The 15,838-nt window shown below is 39.6% G+C and overlaps 1 protein-coding gene across 1 annotated transcript in view; it reads left to right on the forward strand.

The window, feature by feature from the left end:
* Positions 1-15,838, forward strand: part of PHEX (phosphate regulating endopeptidase X-linked) — a 226,183-nt gene that overhangs the window by 149,195 nt on the left and 61,150 nt on the right. Inside the window, exon 14 of the mRNA XM_047765574.1 lies at positions 14,643-14,746. Within this exon, the coding sequence (XP_047621530.1) occupies positions 14,643-14,746 (104 nt within the window). The remainder of the gene's footprint in view (positions 1-14,642; positions 14,747-15,838) is intronic.

Here is a 15,838-nt window from a genome sequence, read left to right on the forward strand (position 1 = left end):
TCCCAGAACTGGTTGGGATGGGATAAGAGAAGAGAGGGGAAATCATACTATTAAGAGGCTAGGAGCTCAGGCTAGGCTGCGGAGTGATTCTGCCTCTTCCACTTACTAGCTATTTGTTCTTGTGCAGGTTCCTTAACTTCAGTTAGCTTCCCTTTGGTGAGCTGAATACTGGAGATAATAATAACCAAGTCTTGGCATTGTTGGGAAGATTAAGTGAGATCATATACAAATCACCTAGCATAATGTCTGGTCCATAAATTGTCTCCCTTTAAATGGTAGCTATAACCCTGTGGATCAGTATGAGGACTCTTGCTGCTAAGAAGAGCATCACCAGGGCACAAAGTACCTCAGCAGAAGAACCTGGATAAGTACATGGGATTGGCAAATATTCCAAGTCAGGGATGCAGAGAAGGTTTCAGACGCCGTTTGGTGTAGTGGTTATGAATGCACCCTGGAATCAAAGTGTCTGGAGTTCAATTCCCATTCTACCATTTATTAACTGTGCGACCTAATGGATTAGGTTATGCAACCTCTCTGTGCCTCAGTTTCCTCATCTCAAAATGGAGATAGTAATATTCCCTCCCTTATAGGGCTGCTATGAGGATCAGGTAAATTAACATATTTAAAGTATGTAGAACTGGCCCTGGCACACAGTAAGCACACTGTAAGTGTTAGTTATGACTTCTTCAGTCTTCTCTTATGATAGTAAATTATTTTGGTTTGGACAAGTCATTGTGAATTAACTCATGCCCTATCCATGTGCCTGAAATTGATTCAAAAACCTATACAGATGGAACAGTCTCAAGACTTAATCAGATAAGATAGCATTCAGGGCTCACTCACAGTGTTTAGTTGATCACGTTTTGTTGGCAGTCTGCTGCTGTTTAAAGTGAATGCCCCAAATTTAAGGATTCAATGAATATAGCATCTTCTGTGAAAGAAACCAGATGCCAAACAGGATGCAGTGTTGGGTATATTTCCTCCTGTCTCCAGGGTCTGAACTGAAGCCATTTATATACCAAGATTTTTAAGTACTTTTCTGAAGAAATAGCTTTCATCCAACTCATTGCCAAAGCAGACACAATTACACCCAAGAGTTTCTAACAGTTTAAAAAACAGTGAAAAAATCCAAATACATGACATAAAACCACATATGTGTTCAGAAACTGATAGAGAAAACAAATAAAACCCAAATAGAAAATAGGTAAAGGATGCTTGATATGACACACAGTAACAGTGTCACTGAGGTTAATAGCAAAAGGACTAAAGTACTGCTGATACACAATGGGACTGTGTTTTTAGTTTTGAGAAATGCATAGATAAGGACTATTGTAGGGAACTGTGAGGAATTTCTAGTAATACAAACTCCGAGCACGCGGCACTGTTGCAAATGAAAAACAGCTTTATTTGACACAAATTAAGATGTGATTCATCAGGCACAAATGCAAATCAAACAAGAGATTGGGAAATGGATTAGATGAAGGTCAAGGAGAAAGGTTGAAAACTGAAGTTGGCTTCATGTAGAGATAAGGCAAATGGAAGAGAACTTGGAGGCAAATGGAAAGAATTAGGAAAAAAAAATTTTCTCTTCTGAGGATAACAGGGTAAACTGAGATACCTAGCAAAGTATTTCTGAACAACAGTCTTTCTGTAGTCTTTGCAAAGAACAAGAAGAAAGGAAATGTCCTTTATGCGAACCCTCAGTAGCAGGCAGGAAAGCCTACTAGTTAGCCTAGAAAGATAGGTATCAGTCCATGTTCACATAAACCTTATAAAGTGTACCTTCACTGGCCTTGATGGAAATAGATGCAAGAGTGAGTTGATACCAGTTTGGGGAAGGTTTCTGTATCAGCCAGGAAAGGCAAACCACACTAGGCATTTCAGAGACAGGAGATTAAATACAGGAAATAGGTTGGCATAGGGGCTGAGGGAGGAATTAGGAGGAAGGGGATAACATATACATCCTACTGTATAAAATAGATGATTAACGAGAACCTACTATATGGCACAGGGAAATCGACTCAATAGTTTGTAATAACCTATATGGGAAAAATAATGGCTATATGTTATGTATGTATAACTGATTCACTTTGCTGTACACCTGAAACTAATACAACATTGTAAGTCAACTATACTCCAATAGGAATTTTTAAAGAACGAGTAATTAGAGATCAGTAGGATGAACTGAAGATAGTGGCAGCAGTTCAACTTGACTTGTTAAGAAGATGAACATTTCCTAGAAGGGGCCCTTGGTGTTTGTTTACCATTTGTACCTTATGTTATTTCCATCTCCCTCATCTCTTTATTTTTTTTTCTTTTCTTTTTTTTTTATTTTCCCACTGTACAGCAAGGGGATCAGGTTATCCTTACATGTATACATTACAATTACATTTTTCCCCCACCCTTTCTTCTGTTGCAACATGAGTATCTAGACAAAGTTCTCAATGCTATTCAGCAGGATCTCCTTGTAAATCTATTCTTAGTTGTGTCTGATAAACCCAAGCTCCTGATCCCTCCCACTCCCTCCCCCTCCCATCAGGCAGCCACCAGTCTCTTCTTCAAGTCCATGATTTTCTTTTCTAAGGAGATGTTCATTTGTGCTGGATATTAGATTCCAGTTATAAGTGATATCATATGGTATTTGTCTTTGTCTTTCTGGCTCATTTCACTCAGTATGAGATTCTCTAGTTCCATCCATGTTGCTACAAATGGCATGATGTCATTCTTTTTTATGGCTGAGTAGTATTCCATTGTGTATGTATACCACCTCTTCCGAATCCAATCCTCTGTCGATGGACATTTGGGTTGTTTCCATGTCTTGGCTATTGTGACTAGGGCTGCAATGAACATGCGGGTGCACGTGTCTCTTTTAAGTCGAGTTTTGTCCGGATAGATGCCCAAGAGTGGGATTGCGGGGTCATATGGAAGTTCTATGTATAGATTTCTAAGGTATCTCCAAACTGTTCTCCATAGTGGCTGTACCAGTTGACATTCCCCCCAACAGTGGAGGAGGGTTCCCTTTTCTCCACAGCCCCTCCAGCACTTGTTCTTTGTGGATTTATGAATGATGGCCATTCTGACTGGTGTGAGGTGATATCTCATGGTAGTTTTGATTTGCATTTCTCTTAGAACCAGCGATGTTGAGCATTTTTTCATGTGTTTGTTGGCCATCTGTATATCTTCTTTGGAGAACAGTCTATTCAGGTCTTTTGCCCATTTTTCCATGGATTGATTGGCTTTTTTGCTGTTGGGTTGTATAAGTTGTTTATATATTCTAGAGATTAAGCCCTTGTCGGTTGCATCGTTTGAAACTGTTTTCTCCCATTCTGTCAGTTGTCTTTTTGTTTTCTTTTGGGTTTCCTTTGCTGTGCAAAAGCTTTTCAGTTTGATGAGGTCCCATGGGTTTATTTTTGCTCTAATTTCGATTGCTTTGGGAGACTGACCTGAGAAAATATTCATGCTGTTGATGTCAGAGAGTGTTTTGCCTATGTTTTCTTCTAGGAGTTTGATGGTGTCCTGTCGTATATTTAAGTCTTTCAGCCATTTGGAGTGTATTTTTGTGCGTGGTGTGAGGGTGTGTTCTAGTTTCATTGCTTTGCATGCAGCTGTCCAGGTTTCCCAGCAATGCTTGCTGAATAGACTTTCTTTTTCCCATTTGATGTTCTTGCCTCCCTTGTCCAAGATTAATTGACCCTAGGTGTCAGGGTTTCTTTCTGGATTCTCTATTCTGTTCCATTGGTCTGTCTGTCTGTTTTGATAGCAGTACCACACTGTTTTGATGACTGTGGCTTTGTAGTATTTCTTGAAGTCTGGGAGAGTGATGCCTCCTGCTTGGTTTTTGTTTCTCAGGATTGCTTTGGGGATTCTGGGTCTTTTGTGGTTCCATATAAATGTTTGGATTGTTTGTTGTAGTTCTGTGAAAAATGTCCTGGGTCATCTGATAGGGATTGCATTGAATCTGTAGATTGCTTTGGGTAGTATGGCCATTTTTACAATATTGATTTTCCCAATCCAGGAACATGGAATATCTTTCCATTTCTTTACATCTTCTTTGATTTCTTTGATGAAAGTTTTATAGTTCTCGGCATATAGGTCCTTTACCTCCTTGGTCAGGTGTATTCCGAGGTATTTGATTTTGTGAGGTGCAATTTTAAAAGGTATTATATTTTTGTATTCCTTTTCTAATATTTCATTGCTGGTATACAGAAATGCAACTGACTTCTGAATGTTAACCTTATATCTTGCTACTTTGCTGAATTTATGAATCAGTTCAAGGAGTTTTGGGGTTGAGTCCTTAGGGTTTTCTATGTATAGTATCATGTCATCTGCATACAGTGACAGTTTGATCTCTTCTCTTCCTATATGGATGCCTTTTATTTCTTTTGTTTGTCTAATTGCTGTGGCTAGGACTTCCAAAACTCTGTTGAAGAGCAGTGGTGAGAGTGGGCATCCCTGTCTTGTTCCAGATTTGAGTGAGAAGGCTTTCAGTTTTTCCCCATTGAGTATTATATTTGCTGTGGGTTTATCATAAATGGCTTTGATTATATTCAGGAATGTTCCCTCTATACCCACTTTGGCGAGGGTCTTGATCATGAATGGATGTTGGACTTTGTCAAATGCTTTTTCTGCATCTATTGAGATGATCATATGATTTTTGACTTTTTTTTGGTTAATGTGGTGTATGATGCTGATTGATTTGCGTATGTTGAACCATCCTTGTGAACCTGGGATGAACCCAACCTGGTCATGGTGTATAATTTTTTTGGTATGTTGTTGGATTCGGTTGGCTAAGATTTTGTTGAGAATTTTTGCATCTATATTCATCAATGATATTGGGCGATAGTTTTCTTTTTTGGTGGTATCTCTGTCTGGTTTTGGAATGAGGGTGATGGTGGCATCATAGAATGTCTTTGGGAGTATTCCTTCTTCTTCAACCTTTGGAAAGAGTTTAAGGAGGATGGGCACCAATTCCTCTTTATATGTTTGATAGAATTCGCCTGTGAAGCCATCTGGTCCTGGACTTTTATTTGTAGGGAGTGATTTTATGACCTCTTCAATTTCATTTCTAGTGATCAGTCTGTTCAGTTGGTCTGTTTCTACTTGATTCAGTTTTGGCAGGCTGTAAGATTCTAGAAAATTGTCCATTTCTTCCAGATTGTCAAACTTGTTGCCGTAGAGTTGTTCATAGTATTCTCTTATGGTTTTTTTGTATTTCTGCAGTATCTGTTGGGATTTCTCCTTTTTCATTTATAATTTTGGTTATTTGGGTTCTTTCTCTCCTCTTTTTAGTGAGTCTGGCCAGGGGTTTGTCAATTTTGTTCACCTTTTCAAAGAACCAGCTCTTGGTTTTATTAATTTTCTCTATTGTTTCTTGAGTCTCTATTTTATTGATTTCTTCTTTGATCTTTATAATTTCCTTCCTTCTGCTGACTTTAGGTCTTGTTTGTTCTTCTTTTTCTAATTCATTTAGGTGGAGGGTTAAGTTGTCCATTTGGGACCTTTCTTCTTTTTTGAGAAAGGCCTGTATTGCTATAAATTTCCCTCTGAGCACTGCTTTCGCAGCATCCCATAGGTTTTGAGCGGTTGTGTCTTCATTATCGTTTGTTTCAAGGTAATTTTTAATATCCTTCTTGATTTCCTCATGGACCCATTGGTTTTTTCATAGCATGTTGTTGAGTCTCCATGAAGTAGGTTTTTTCTCTTTCCTTTTCCCATGGTTGATTTCTAATTTCATGGCATTGTGGTCAGAGAAGATACTTGAGATAATTTCTATGCTCCTAAATTTATTGAGGTTAGCTTTGTGTCCCAATATGTGGTCGATTCTTGAGAATGTTCCATGAGCATTTGAGAAGAATGTGTATTCTGCTTTTTTTGGATGTAGTGTCCTGAAGATATCAATGAAGTCTAACTTTTCTATTGTTTCCTTTAGGATCTCTGTTGCTTTATTGGTTTTCTGTCTAGAGGATCTGTCCATTGATGTGAGGGGGTATTAAGGTCTCCTACTATGATTGTATTCTTATCAATATCTCCCTTTATGTCTGTTAATATTTGTTGTATGTATCTGGGTGCTCCTGTATTTGGGGCATATATGTTGATGATAGTAACATCCTCTCCTTGGATGGATCCCTTAATCATTAAGTAGTGTCCTTCTTTGTCTTTCTTTATGTCTTTTGTTTTAAAGTCTATTTTGTCTGATATGAGCGTTGCGACTCCTGCTTTTCTGTCATGTCTATTGGCGTGAAATATTTTTCCCCACCCTTTCACTTTCAATCTATATGTATCTTTTGTCCTAAGGTGAGTTTCTTGTAGGCAGCATGTTGAAGGTTTTTGCCTTTTTATCCCCTCAGCCACTCTGTGTCTTTTGATTGAGGCGTTCAGTCCATTGACATTTAAGGTGATAATTGATAGATGATTATTTATTGCCATTTGAACCTCGTGTTCCAGTTGATTCTATGGTTCTCCATTCTTCCTTTCTTTTCTTTTTTTTGTGGTTGGATGGTCTCCTGTTATCATCTGCTTGAGTGTATTTTTTTTTCATTTTTTGCAAATGCAATATTTGGTTTTGGCTTGTGGTTGCCCTGTTTTTTAAGTATGCTAACCCCTTCCCATAATTGTGTGTTTTAGCCTGAGGGTCCTGTAAGTTCAAACACTTCATTACTATATTAAAATTAAGAAGAGAAACATACAAACAAACAAAAAGGGTTATTTACTTCCTAACATCCCTTGCCCACATTTTATGGTTTTGATGACTCTTTTTTATTTTTTTCTTTTTAATTTTATTTTGTTTGAGGCCTGTTCATGATTAAATCTGTATGCTGGCTTATTTGAGTGACTGCTCTCTGATTGCGGTTTCCTCAGTCCTAGTTCTTCCTCTTCTTCTTTTTTTTTTTTCTTTTCTTTTTTCTTCCCTTTCCTTCCTTTCTTTTTGGTTTAGAGAAGCCCTTTCAATATTTCCTTTAACCTGGGCTTTGTGTTGCAGTATTCTTTAAGTTTTTGTTTGTTGGAAAAAATGTTTATTTCCCCTTCTATTTTAAATGATATTCTTGCTGGATAGAGTATTCTAGGTTGCATATTTTTTCCTTTTAGCACTTTAAATATCTCTTGCCATTCCCTCCTGGCCTGTAGTGTTTCTGTAGAGAAGTCAGCTGATATTCTTATGGGGGTTCCCTTGTAGGTAACATTCTGTTTTTCTCTTGCTGCCTTTAGGATCCTCTCTTTATCACTAACTTTTGCCATTTTTATTATGATGTGTCTTGGTGTGGGTCTGTTTGGGTTCAGTTTGTTTGGGGCCCTCTGTGCTTCTTGTATCTTGAACCCAGTATCCTTTAGATTTGGGAAGTTTCCAGCGATAATTTCTTCAAATATATTTTCCATCCCCTTATCTTTTTCTACTCCTTCTGGAGTTCCTATTATGCGTAGATTGGCCCGCTTTATATTATCCCATAGGTCTCTTATATTGCTTTCCAGTTTTTTGATTCAGTTTTCTGTCTGTTGACCGGATTGAGTGATTTCCATTATTCTATCTTCCATATCACTGATTCGTTCTTCTGCATTATTCATTCTGGTTTTTACTGCCCTTAGTTCAGTTTGCATCTCTGCAAATGAATGTTCTAGTTTTTCTTGGCTCCTCCTTATATTTTCTAGTTCCTTTCTGAGGGTATCTGCATTCCTGTTCATATCTTCTCTTAATTCCTTCAGTATTTTCACTGTTTCTCTTTTGAACTCCAGGTCTGTCAGGCTGCAGAGATCTGTTTCATTGTTGACTGTTTTAGGTGAGTTCTCCTGTTGGTTTGACTGGGGGTGGTTTCTCAGCTTCTTCATCTTGCTTGTTGTTTTCTTTCTCCTGAGGGAGTTGTACTCTCTGTGATTGGGCAGTGTTTGCCTTGTCACTGCCATGGAATATTTCCTGAGGGCTGGCATTGTTGGTCAATCTTTTTTGAGGTAGTGTGGCTTTTCTGGAGTGTTGATGGGGCTAACAGGTTGTCTCTGAAGCAAAGGAGGACTTCCTGAGGGCAGACAGGACTGGGAGGTCCACACCAGGATGGTAGCAGATTTCACTTGGTCATGCAGAGCTTGCTCTGGTGTTTTTAGGCTGTGGGGTTCTTGCAGGGGGTTGGCGGTGTTGGGCAGCTGTTCCTCAGGAATGCAGCACCCCCTGGGGGCTGCAGCAGCTATCTGAGTCACTGAGAACCTAAGAGGCTCTTCCCTAGGGCAGCCCAACTCAGAAGGATGGCCTGAGAATGTAGGTGGATCTTTTCACAGTCTGGCTGAGCTTGTTGCAGCTTTTCTGGGCTGCAGGGGCTCTTCTAGGGGGCTGGTGGTGCTGAGCAGCTATTCCGTGGGAGTGGGGCACCCCCTAGGGGCTTGGGCAGGTAGCAGGGCCACTGGAAACCCAAGAGGCTCCTCCCCAGGGCAGCCTGAATCAGAAAAACCGCCTGAGATCTTTTCCTGACTCGGGCAGGCTTGTTGCAGCTTTTCTGGGCTGCAGGGGGTCCTGCCTGGAGCTGGCAGTCCTATACAGCTGATCCACTAAGGCACCCCCTGGGGGCTTGGGCGGGTAGCAGGGCCGCTGGAAACTGAAGAGGCTCCTCCCCGGGGCAGCCCGACTCAGAAAAACCGTCTGGGAATTAGGCAGATCTATTCACTGCCTGGCTAGGCTTGTTCTAGCTTTTCTGGGCTGCAGGCCTTTTCTCGGGGGCTGGTGGTGTTTGGTGCTACTCTGTGGAAGTGTAGCCCCTCCAAAGGGCAAGCAGGCCTGTGCAGGGAGAGCCCCTGTGGTGGTAGGCTTCAGGCAATTGTTGAGGCCAGCCCTCCTGGATGGCAGGCAGCCCCAGGTTCGGCGAGAGCGTAGGGGGTGGCAGGGGTGGGGGGAGGGGATGCACTGGGAAGCACAGCTTTCAGCTAGCTAGTGGGCCTGTAAGCTTGCTGTGGCGTGGGGGGTATTCTATGGGGACCCACCCCTTCTTCTCTCCCCTCCCCAGCACGGACGCAGACCAGGCTCTTTTCCCAGGTTCCCTCTGATGCGGCTTTCCACTTCCCCGCCCCTAGAGTATTGCTCCCTTCCTCTGCGACAGCTTTGTTTTCTAGTCTCCCAGGCAGTCTCTGCCCCGTCAAATGGTTTCTAGACCTCCCAAGCAGTTTCCGCTCCGCCCTGTCCCCCCCAGCCCGGGGAATATCCTCTGGAGCCGAGGTCTCGGTGCCCAGCCCCCACCCAGGCGTCTCAATTTTTGGTGACTGTGCCCGTAGTTCAGATGGTCCGTTGGGTTCTTGATCGGCTTTTCCGTACTCCAACTTACTGCTACACTCTTCTCTGCATCTGGAGATTCCTCCAGTTCGTTTGATCTTTCCCCCGTGTAGGTGACTTTCCAGGGTGCGGGATCCCTTTCTCCTCCGCAGTTCCCTTTCGGGAGCGCCCGTCCCGCTTGGATTCACCTTCTCTCACTCTCCTCTTTTCTCCCGTTCTGCCCCGTAATGTCACGAACTTCTTGCCGTTATTGGAGTTTAGGTTCTTCTGCCAGCGATTGGTTGCTGTTCTGTGCGAGTCATTTATTCTGTAGATGTGCTTTTTTTTTTTTGTGTTTGTGGGAGAGGGCGAGCGTGTCCCCCTACTCCTCCGCCATCTTGTCCTCTCTTCCCTCATCTCTTTAAAACTTTCCTTCTCAGAGGAATGATTCATCCTTGGATGTCCCCATCATCCCCACTCTTTATTGGGCTCAGCTCTTAATATATTTACGTAACTCTTTTTTTTTGGCCACACCTGATGTGTGTGGAATTTCCCAGGCCAGGGATTGAACCCACGCCACAGCAGTGACCTGGGTCACTACAATGACAATGCTGGATCCTTAACCACCTATGCCACAGGAGAACTCCCTACATAACTCTCTTTGAAAAGATGAATCTTTGTTAACCTCGATTAGATTTACATAAGAAATAGGTGTTTTAAACAGTGGTGCAATAAATAGTTCACTCTCTCAAAAAAAAAAAAACAAAAACAAAAGGAAATAGATTAGAAGGTGAAAATCAGGAAGGTGAGGTAATAGCTTTCAGGAAGCAGATACCCACTCCCTTCCCTTCCTCTCCACATCTAGGGATGCAAAAGGGAGGAGGTGATGGTACCATTGCTTAGGAGAGCAGAGGAGGAACTGCCACCCTAGGGTAGAGCTAGGACTGTGGAAGAGGGACTGAAGATGCTTGCAGAGTCATTGTCAAAGGAAGAAGGAGGAGAGAGAGGGAATAAAAGAGAATAAACACAGCATCCTTTCCTCTCCTGCCACCTGCTGATTTTCTCCACTGCCTCCTATTGGCAGGAAGCCAAGTGGCAGTGGAACCTGGGAAACATGGTTTTTCAGAATCTCAGGCCAGCATTATAGAACGGAGGGAAAGGGTGGTCATGTATCTGAGAGACAGTAGGCAAATAATCAACACCAGTCAGGCACTTCACCTATTCTGGTGAAAGCCAATGGAGAATTGCAGTAGGAGCTAAAGTCGGAACACAGCTGCCCTCCATTTACTTAGGAGCATTGGATATGGGTAATTTTTCAGAGAATATCAATGTTTCTAGTGAGTGATAGACATGCACATACGTCACCCCTGTATGTAGGTGTATATATACATGTATACATACATACCACTCATGGAAGAGCCAGCTAAACACTGTGATGTTGCTTGTTACTTTGCGATTTAAAAAAGGGAAAACATAATTCTAAAATCTGAATTCCATTAAGTATTCAGAGTACTTTTGGGTGCCGAAACGAAAATGTTACTTAGCAGTATTTGAGTATCTTTAAATGGATTTAACTTAAAAATCGTTCTGGAATCTACATTTCCCATTGGCTTATGTAGTATCTTATCAACATGTATTTATTAATCATACAGAGAAGCTGAACACATTTCCTTGTTCTGTTGTTAGGATGTGTTCCTCACCTTTGGGGAAGATACTAGCTCTATTAGCTCTTTTCTTCCATTTGGTCTGGGGCATTTGGTGCTAGGCATCCAGGATAGGACTTCCAAGAAGAGAGTCAGTTTCCCCTACATTTTATGATCTGGACAGCTATTCTTAGGAAATGACATGAAAGCCCAAATTAATTCCCCAAAGGTCACTCAGTTGAAAAGTCAGGAGGTAGAGTTGATTGAAAGTCATTATCAACTTGACCTAGATTTTCACCAGTAGCAGAAAGTACAAGAGACTTTTGAGCCAGTTATTGTTGCTTTCAGAATTCAAACATTGTTTTTGAACATTACCGGTGGTTCCAAAATATGCATATACATTCATTCTTGCTGCTATCTCTACAACAAGCCGAGCTGGCCCAGTGGTTGCTCAGTTTCATATTTTTTTTCTCAGTCAAAGCTCTATCAAAATATTTGAAATTATCAAAGTATTGTCAAAAAGTGGAAAATTTGGAAATAGATAAAAGAATTGAAAAAGCCCCTGAATATTGATACTCAAAAGTAATAATACTTCCTTCTGTTTTAGTATGTTATTTTGTCTTTTTATTTTTAAATTTTTCAATTTTAATTTTAATTTTAACTTTTTTTTTTTTTTTTTTTTTTTGCTTTTTAGGGCCACACCTGTGGCATATGGATATTCCCAGTCTAGGGGTCTAATTGGAGTTGCAGCAGCCCAGCCTACGCTACAGCCACAGCATTGAGTGGGGCCATGGATTAAACCTGCATCCTCATGGATACTAGTCGGGTTCATTACCACTGAGCCACAATGGTACCTCCCTGTCTTTTTATTTTGTATAGCTGTCATTGATGCTAATATATAATATTGTTTACTGACCTTTACATTTGACATTGTTTTTGTCCTTGTCTTCTATAGCCTTCATTACTGTTATTTTGACAGCTGTCTGATACTAAGTAAACTGTACCCTGACGTATTTAATCACTGATTCTCCTCCCACCATAATCTTATCTTCTCCTCCTCCTTCCCTGTGCTCTTTCTGTTGAAGCACTAGTTTTCTTACCAGGACCACTGAAAATAACATTGAGGTAGGAGCCTAATTATTTGGACTTCATGACTTCGCCAGGTTCCATAATCTCTTTGTCTCTGTTTCCCATCTATCATGCTAGAGTAACAGCACCTGGCCCTTCCATACCCCCATACACTTAACCTATCTTATAGGAAAAAGTAAAAATTTCCCCTGTATGTCTATCAAATAAATGGACTAGACCAATTAAACCAGGCTAAGAAATAAGAAATATTCTTAATCATTAAAACAATGTAAAAATTATCTTTCTAAACATAGATAAGCTATTAGCAAATTGTAATTACTTGCCTCTGAGTTTTGTTCCCCATGATTATTTTCAAGGTTATGGTAGGATTGTATTTATTTAAAGTATTTTTAGACTTGGGACTCTTCTTTAGGAAATTTTTGAGTGGTTTTCTATTTAATGTCTGTAGAACAACCTCATTGTCAGGTTTTTGGTTTTGTTTTTGTTTTTCAAGCAGAAAAGGAAAATATCCGTATTAGCAAACTCTTCTAAAAGTAACAACAGACTCCACCTATATTACACACAAAAAAAAATGGTTAATATTTTTGAAGGAAATTCCTTTGGGAGAATTTTCTGGAAAGCACTCTGAACCCAGGAACGCATTTAAATTTTCTGTCAGTTACAAACATCTTCTGAAAGTTTTGGCAGAACTGTCTTGGAAGCAAAATCTGAAAAATGGTTGAAGTGGACACATCTTTAAACTGTGTGATCTGGGAATGCATTAGGATTGCTAGTTAAGGTTGCTTCTTAAAACAAGGAGTTTGCTCTGTTTCTTCTGAGGCTAAGTATAAATATCTATCTAAAATACAACCAATTGCAAGAGTTCTTTTTATTATGAAGCATGGCAAACATCAGAAAAGTATATAAAATCATATTTTGAACACCTTTAGCTTTAACAAATATTAAACATACTGCCATATTACCTGTATACATGCACACAGACACATTTCAAATGAATAAAACAGACACATTGGAAAATGTTTGTATAATCCCCCTTGACCTAACATCCTTCCTCTCTGCCTGTTTCCTTCCCTAGCTACTCTCAAATTCAATGTTTCTCATTCCCATACATTTCTCTATGCTCCTGCTACGTAGAATGTACCCATAAACAACATATAAATTCTCTCATACATACAACTTGTCTTATTTACTCAGCTATGCTTTTGAGATTATCTCATGTTCATACATACAGGCCATTTGTTTTAGACTTCTCTATGGTTTTCCTTTATGTGACTATACCACGATTTACTTATCAGTCACTCCCCCAAGAGGATTGAGGGAGGGACAGCTCAAAGTCTAGTCTCTGAAACTTGTTGCCCAAGTAGAACACCAAAGATACCAGGAATTGATGCTTTCATTTCTTCCTTTCTCTTTGAGCCTATGTTATGTTACTCCTTTCTTTGTATTTTGGCCTGGTCTCCTAAAAGATTGCTAAAATGAGTCATTAACAAAAATTACTTTGCAGAGAAAATGAGTACTCATGATACGTTAGGGAAGAGATAAACCCGAGCCAGACATTGACCAACAAATAGGCTGCTGTCGAGTCTATAACCATCATTGTGTATATTCATTCATATCTGTAATGTGGTGCCTGTGGGTTTCATATACCTTCATTTAGTATATTTTAATTTTTCCTTTTGAAAGAGTATCATGGCTTAAATTTACAAAAATATTACAGCTAATAAGAATGTGATTACTCTTGGTTATTTGCTTATTCAAATGTGTATTTTTCTTATTTGCCACAATATTTTAAAACCAAAGCATCACAGATCACTGCAAACCATTGCTTTTACTATTACACGGATATTGCTTATAATATTTAGGTTAGGTGCTGTTAGTTTTTTAGGTAGATTGCCTATAGAATTGAAACTGTCTGCTATCCTCCTCCCAGAAAAAGAAAAGGAACTCAAGAATCGTTTATGCCTTTTTCCCTATTTTAGTAGACAACATTGTTGTGAGCCATTAACCTCCTGTTTTTCCATGCAAGCTAAAATCTCTGATTTTCCTCTGTAATTTAATGAATTCTTAGCGACCAGAGCATTTTTTGAGTGTTGTAGGTAATTTCTATTAATAATTAAATTATTCTACTGACCCCATTGTGCTTAGGGTAGGAAATAAGTCTGAATCATTTTCATTTTTTTTTTCACTTCATGAATGAATACTGATAATAGTTAATTTGATTTTAACATTTGACTAAATCCTCATCTATAAACCAAATGAAGCTTCAGCTGACTAAAGTGAATGTTATTAGAAGAACCTCTAGGACAAATAAAGTATACATAAAGATCAAGAACTCATGGGCAAAGAAATTTCAGACCTAAGATAATATGTTCTGTAAAGGTTAAAGTGGATTTTTCAGTTATAAAGCAAATGAAACACATTATAAATCACTGCAGCTTCTCTTGTTTTTGTTTTGCTTTACTCTGATCCAGAAATGACTGTATTGATTTTTGAGCTTTTTATTTTAAAAGAAAATCGCTGATTAAATTTCATGGCTTTGTGAATACTGGGTTAATAGGTGATGGCTGAAAGTTGATGCGAGGAGTGCACCTTCACCATTGGTCGCTCATTTGTGCATCAAAGCCTTTTTTCAGAGCCATGTCTTATCTGCACTTAGAACAGTGATGGTTGTGGTTTGTTTTATTCAGATCAAGTTTTCAGAATCTGACTACTTTGGCAACGTCCTTCAAACCCGCAAGTATTTAGCACAGACTGATTTCTTCTGGCTGAGAAAAGCTGTCCCAAAAACAGAGTGAGTAAAAAAAAAGGGGGGGAAAAAAAGGAAAATAGATAAATATGGTGGAAAGCGGGGTCTCTAGATCAAACTTTGTAATTCCCCTCAAGTCAGAGTAGCTGGCTTGCCAGTTACCTTGGTTTGGCAAAATCTCTATCATGTTTTGGCAACTCTTATTTCTAATATTGTATGAATTGGTTGTTCAGTCTAATTATGGCCACTGCATTCCTAGCATCAACACATATCAAAAGAAACCTTATCATCTTAATAGACAAATGTTCAAATCATTTCTAAATCATGTTATGATTCTCTATATATGTGTGCGTGTGTATAATTTCTCTGGAATTTCATACTCAGGCAAAAACTTTAGAACTTAAATATATAAAAAAATAAGTATGATTGCAAATGTGGAAGTAATTGTATATATAGGCACACCTCATTTTATTGCACTTAGCTTTATTGAATTTTGCAGATACTGCGTTTTTCCAAATTGAAGGTTTATGGCAACACTGTGTTGTCAGATGATGGTTAGCATTTTTTAGCGATAAAAATTTTTTTAGGTCTTCTTAGGGCTGCACCAGTGGCATATGGAGGTTCCTAGGCTAGGGGTTGAATCAAAGCTACAGCTTCTGGCCTACACCACAGGCACAGCAATCCAGGGTCTCAGCTGAGCCTGTGGCCTACACCATAGCTCACTGCCACGCCAGATCCTTAACCCACTGAGCGAGGCCAGGGATCGAACCTATGTCCTCATGGATGCTAGTCAGATTCGTTTCCACTGAGCCACGATGGGAACTCCAGCAATAAAATAATTTTTAATTAAGGTGTATGTATTGTTTTTTAAAGACATAATGCCATTGCACACTTAATAGGCTACAGTATAGTTTAAATGTAACTCTTATATGTAGTGGGAAACAAAAAAAATTAGTGATACTTACTTTATTATGGTAGTCTGGAACTGAACCCACAGTTTCTGACGTTATGTCTGTGATTATCAAGTAACGATAGGATATTGAGGTAATGTGTGTCACAGAACTGATAGCTCTGTTATTTTCCTTCAATAGCAGTTATGATTTAGACCCCTCTTCCCAGCTGCTGGTAGGAACTTTT

This window comes from Phacochoerus africanus, chromosome X, assembly GCF_016906955.1.
Source record: "Phacochoerus africanus isolate WHEZ1 chromosome X, ROS_Pafr_v1, whole genome shotgun sequence".
Taxonomy (NCBI): domain Eukaryota; kingdom Metazoa; phylum Chordata; class Mammalia; order Artiodactyla; family Suidae; genus Phacochoerus; species Phacochoerus africanus.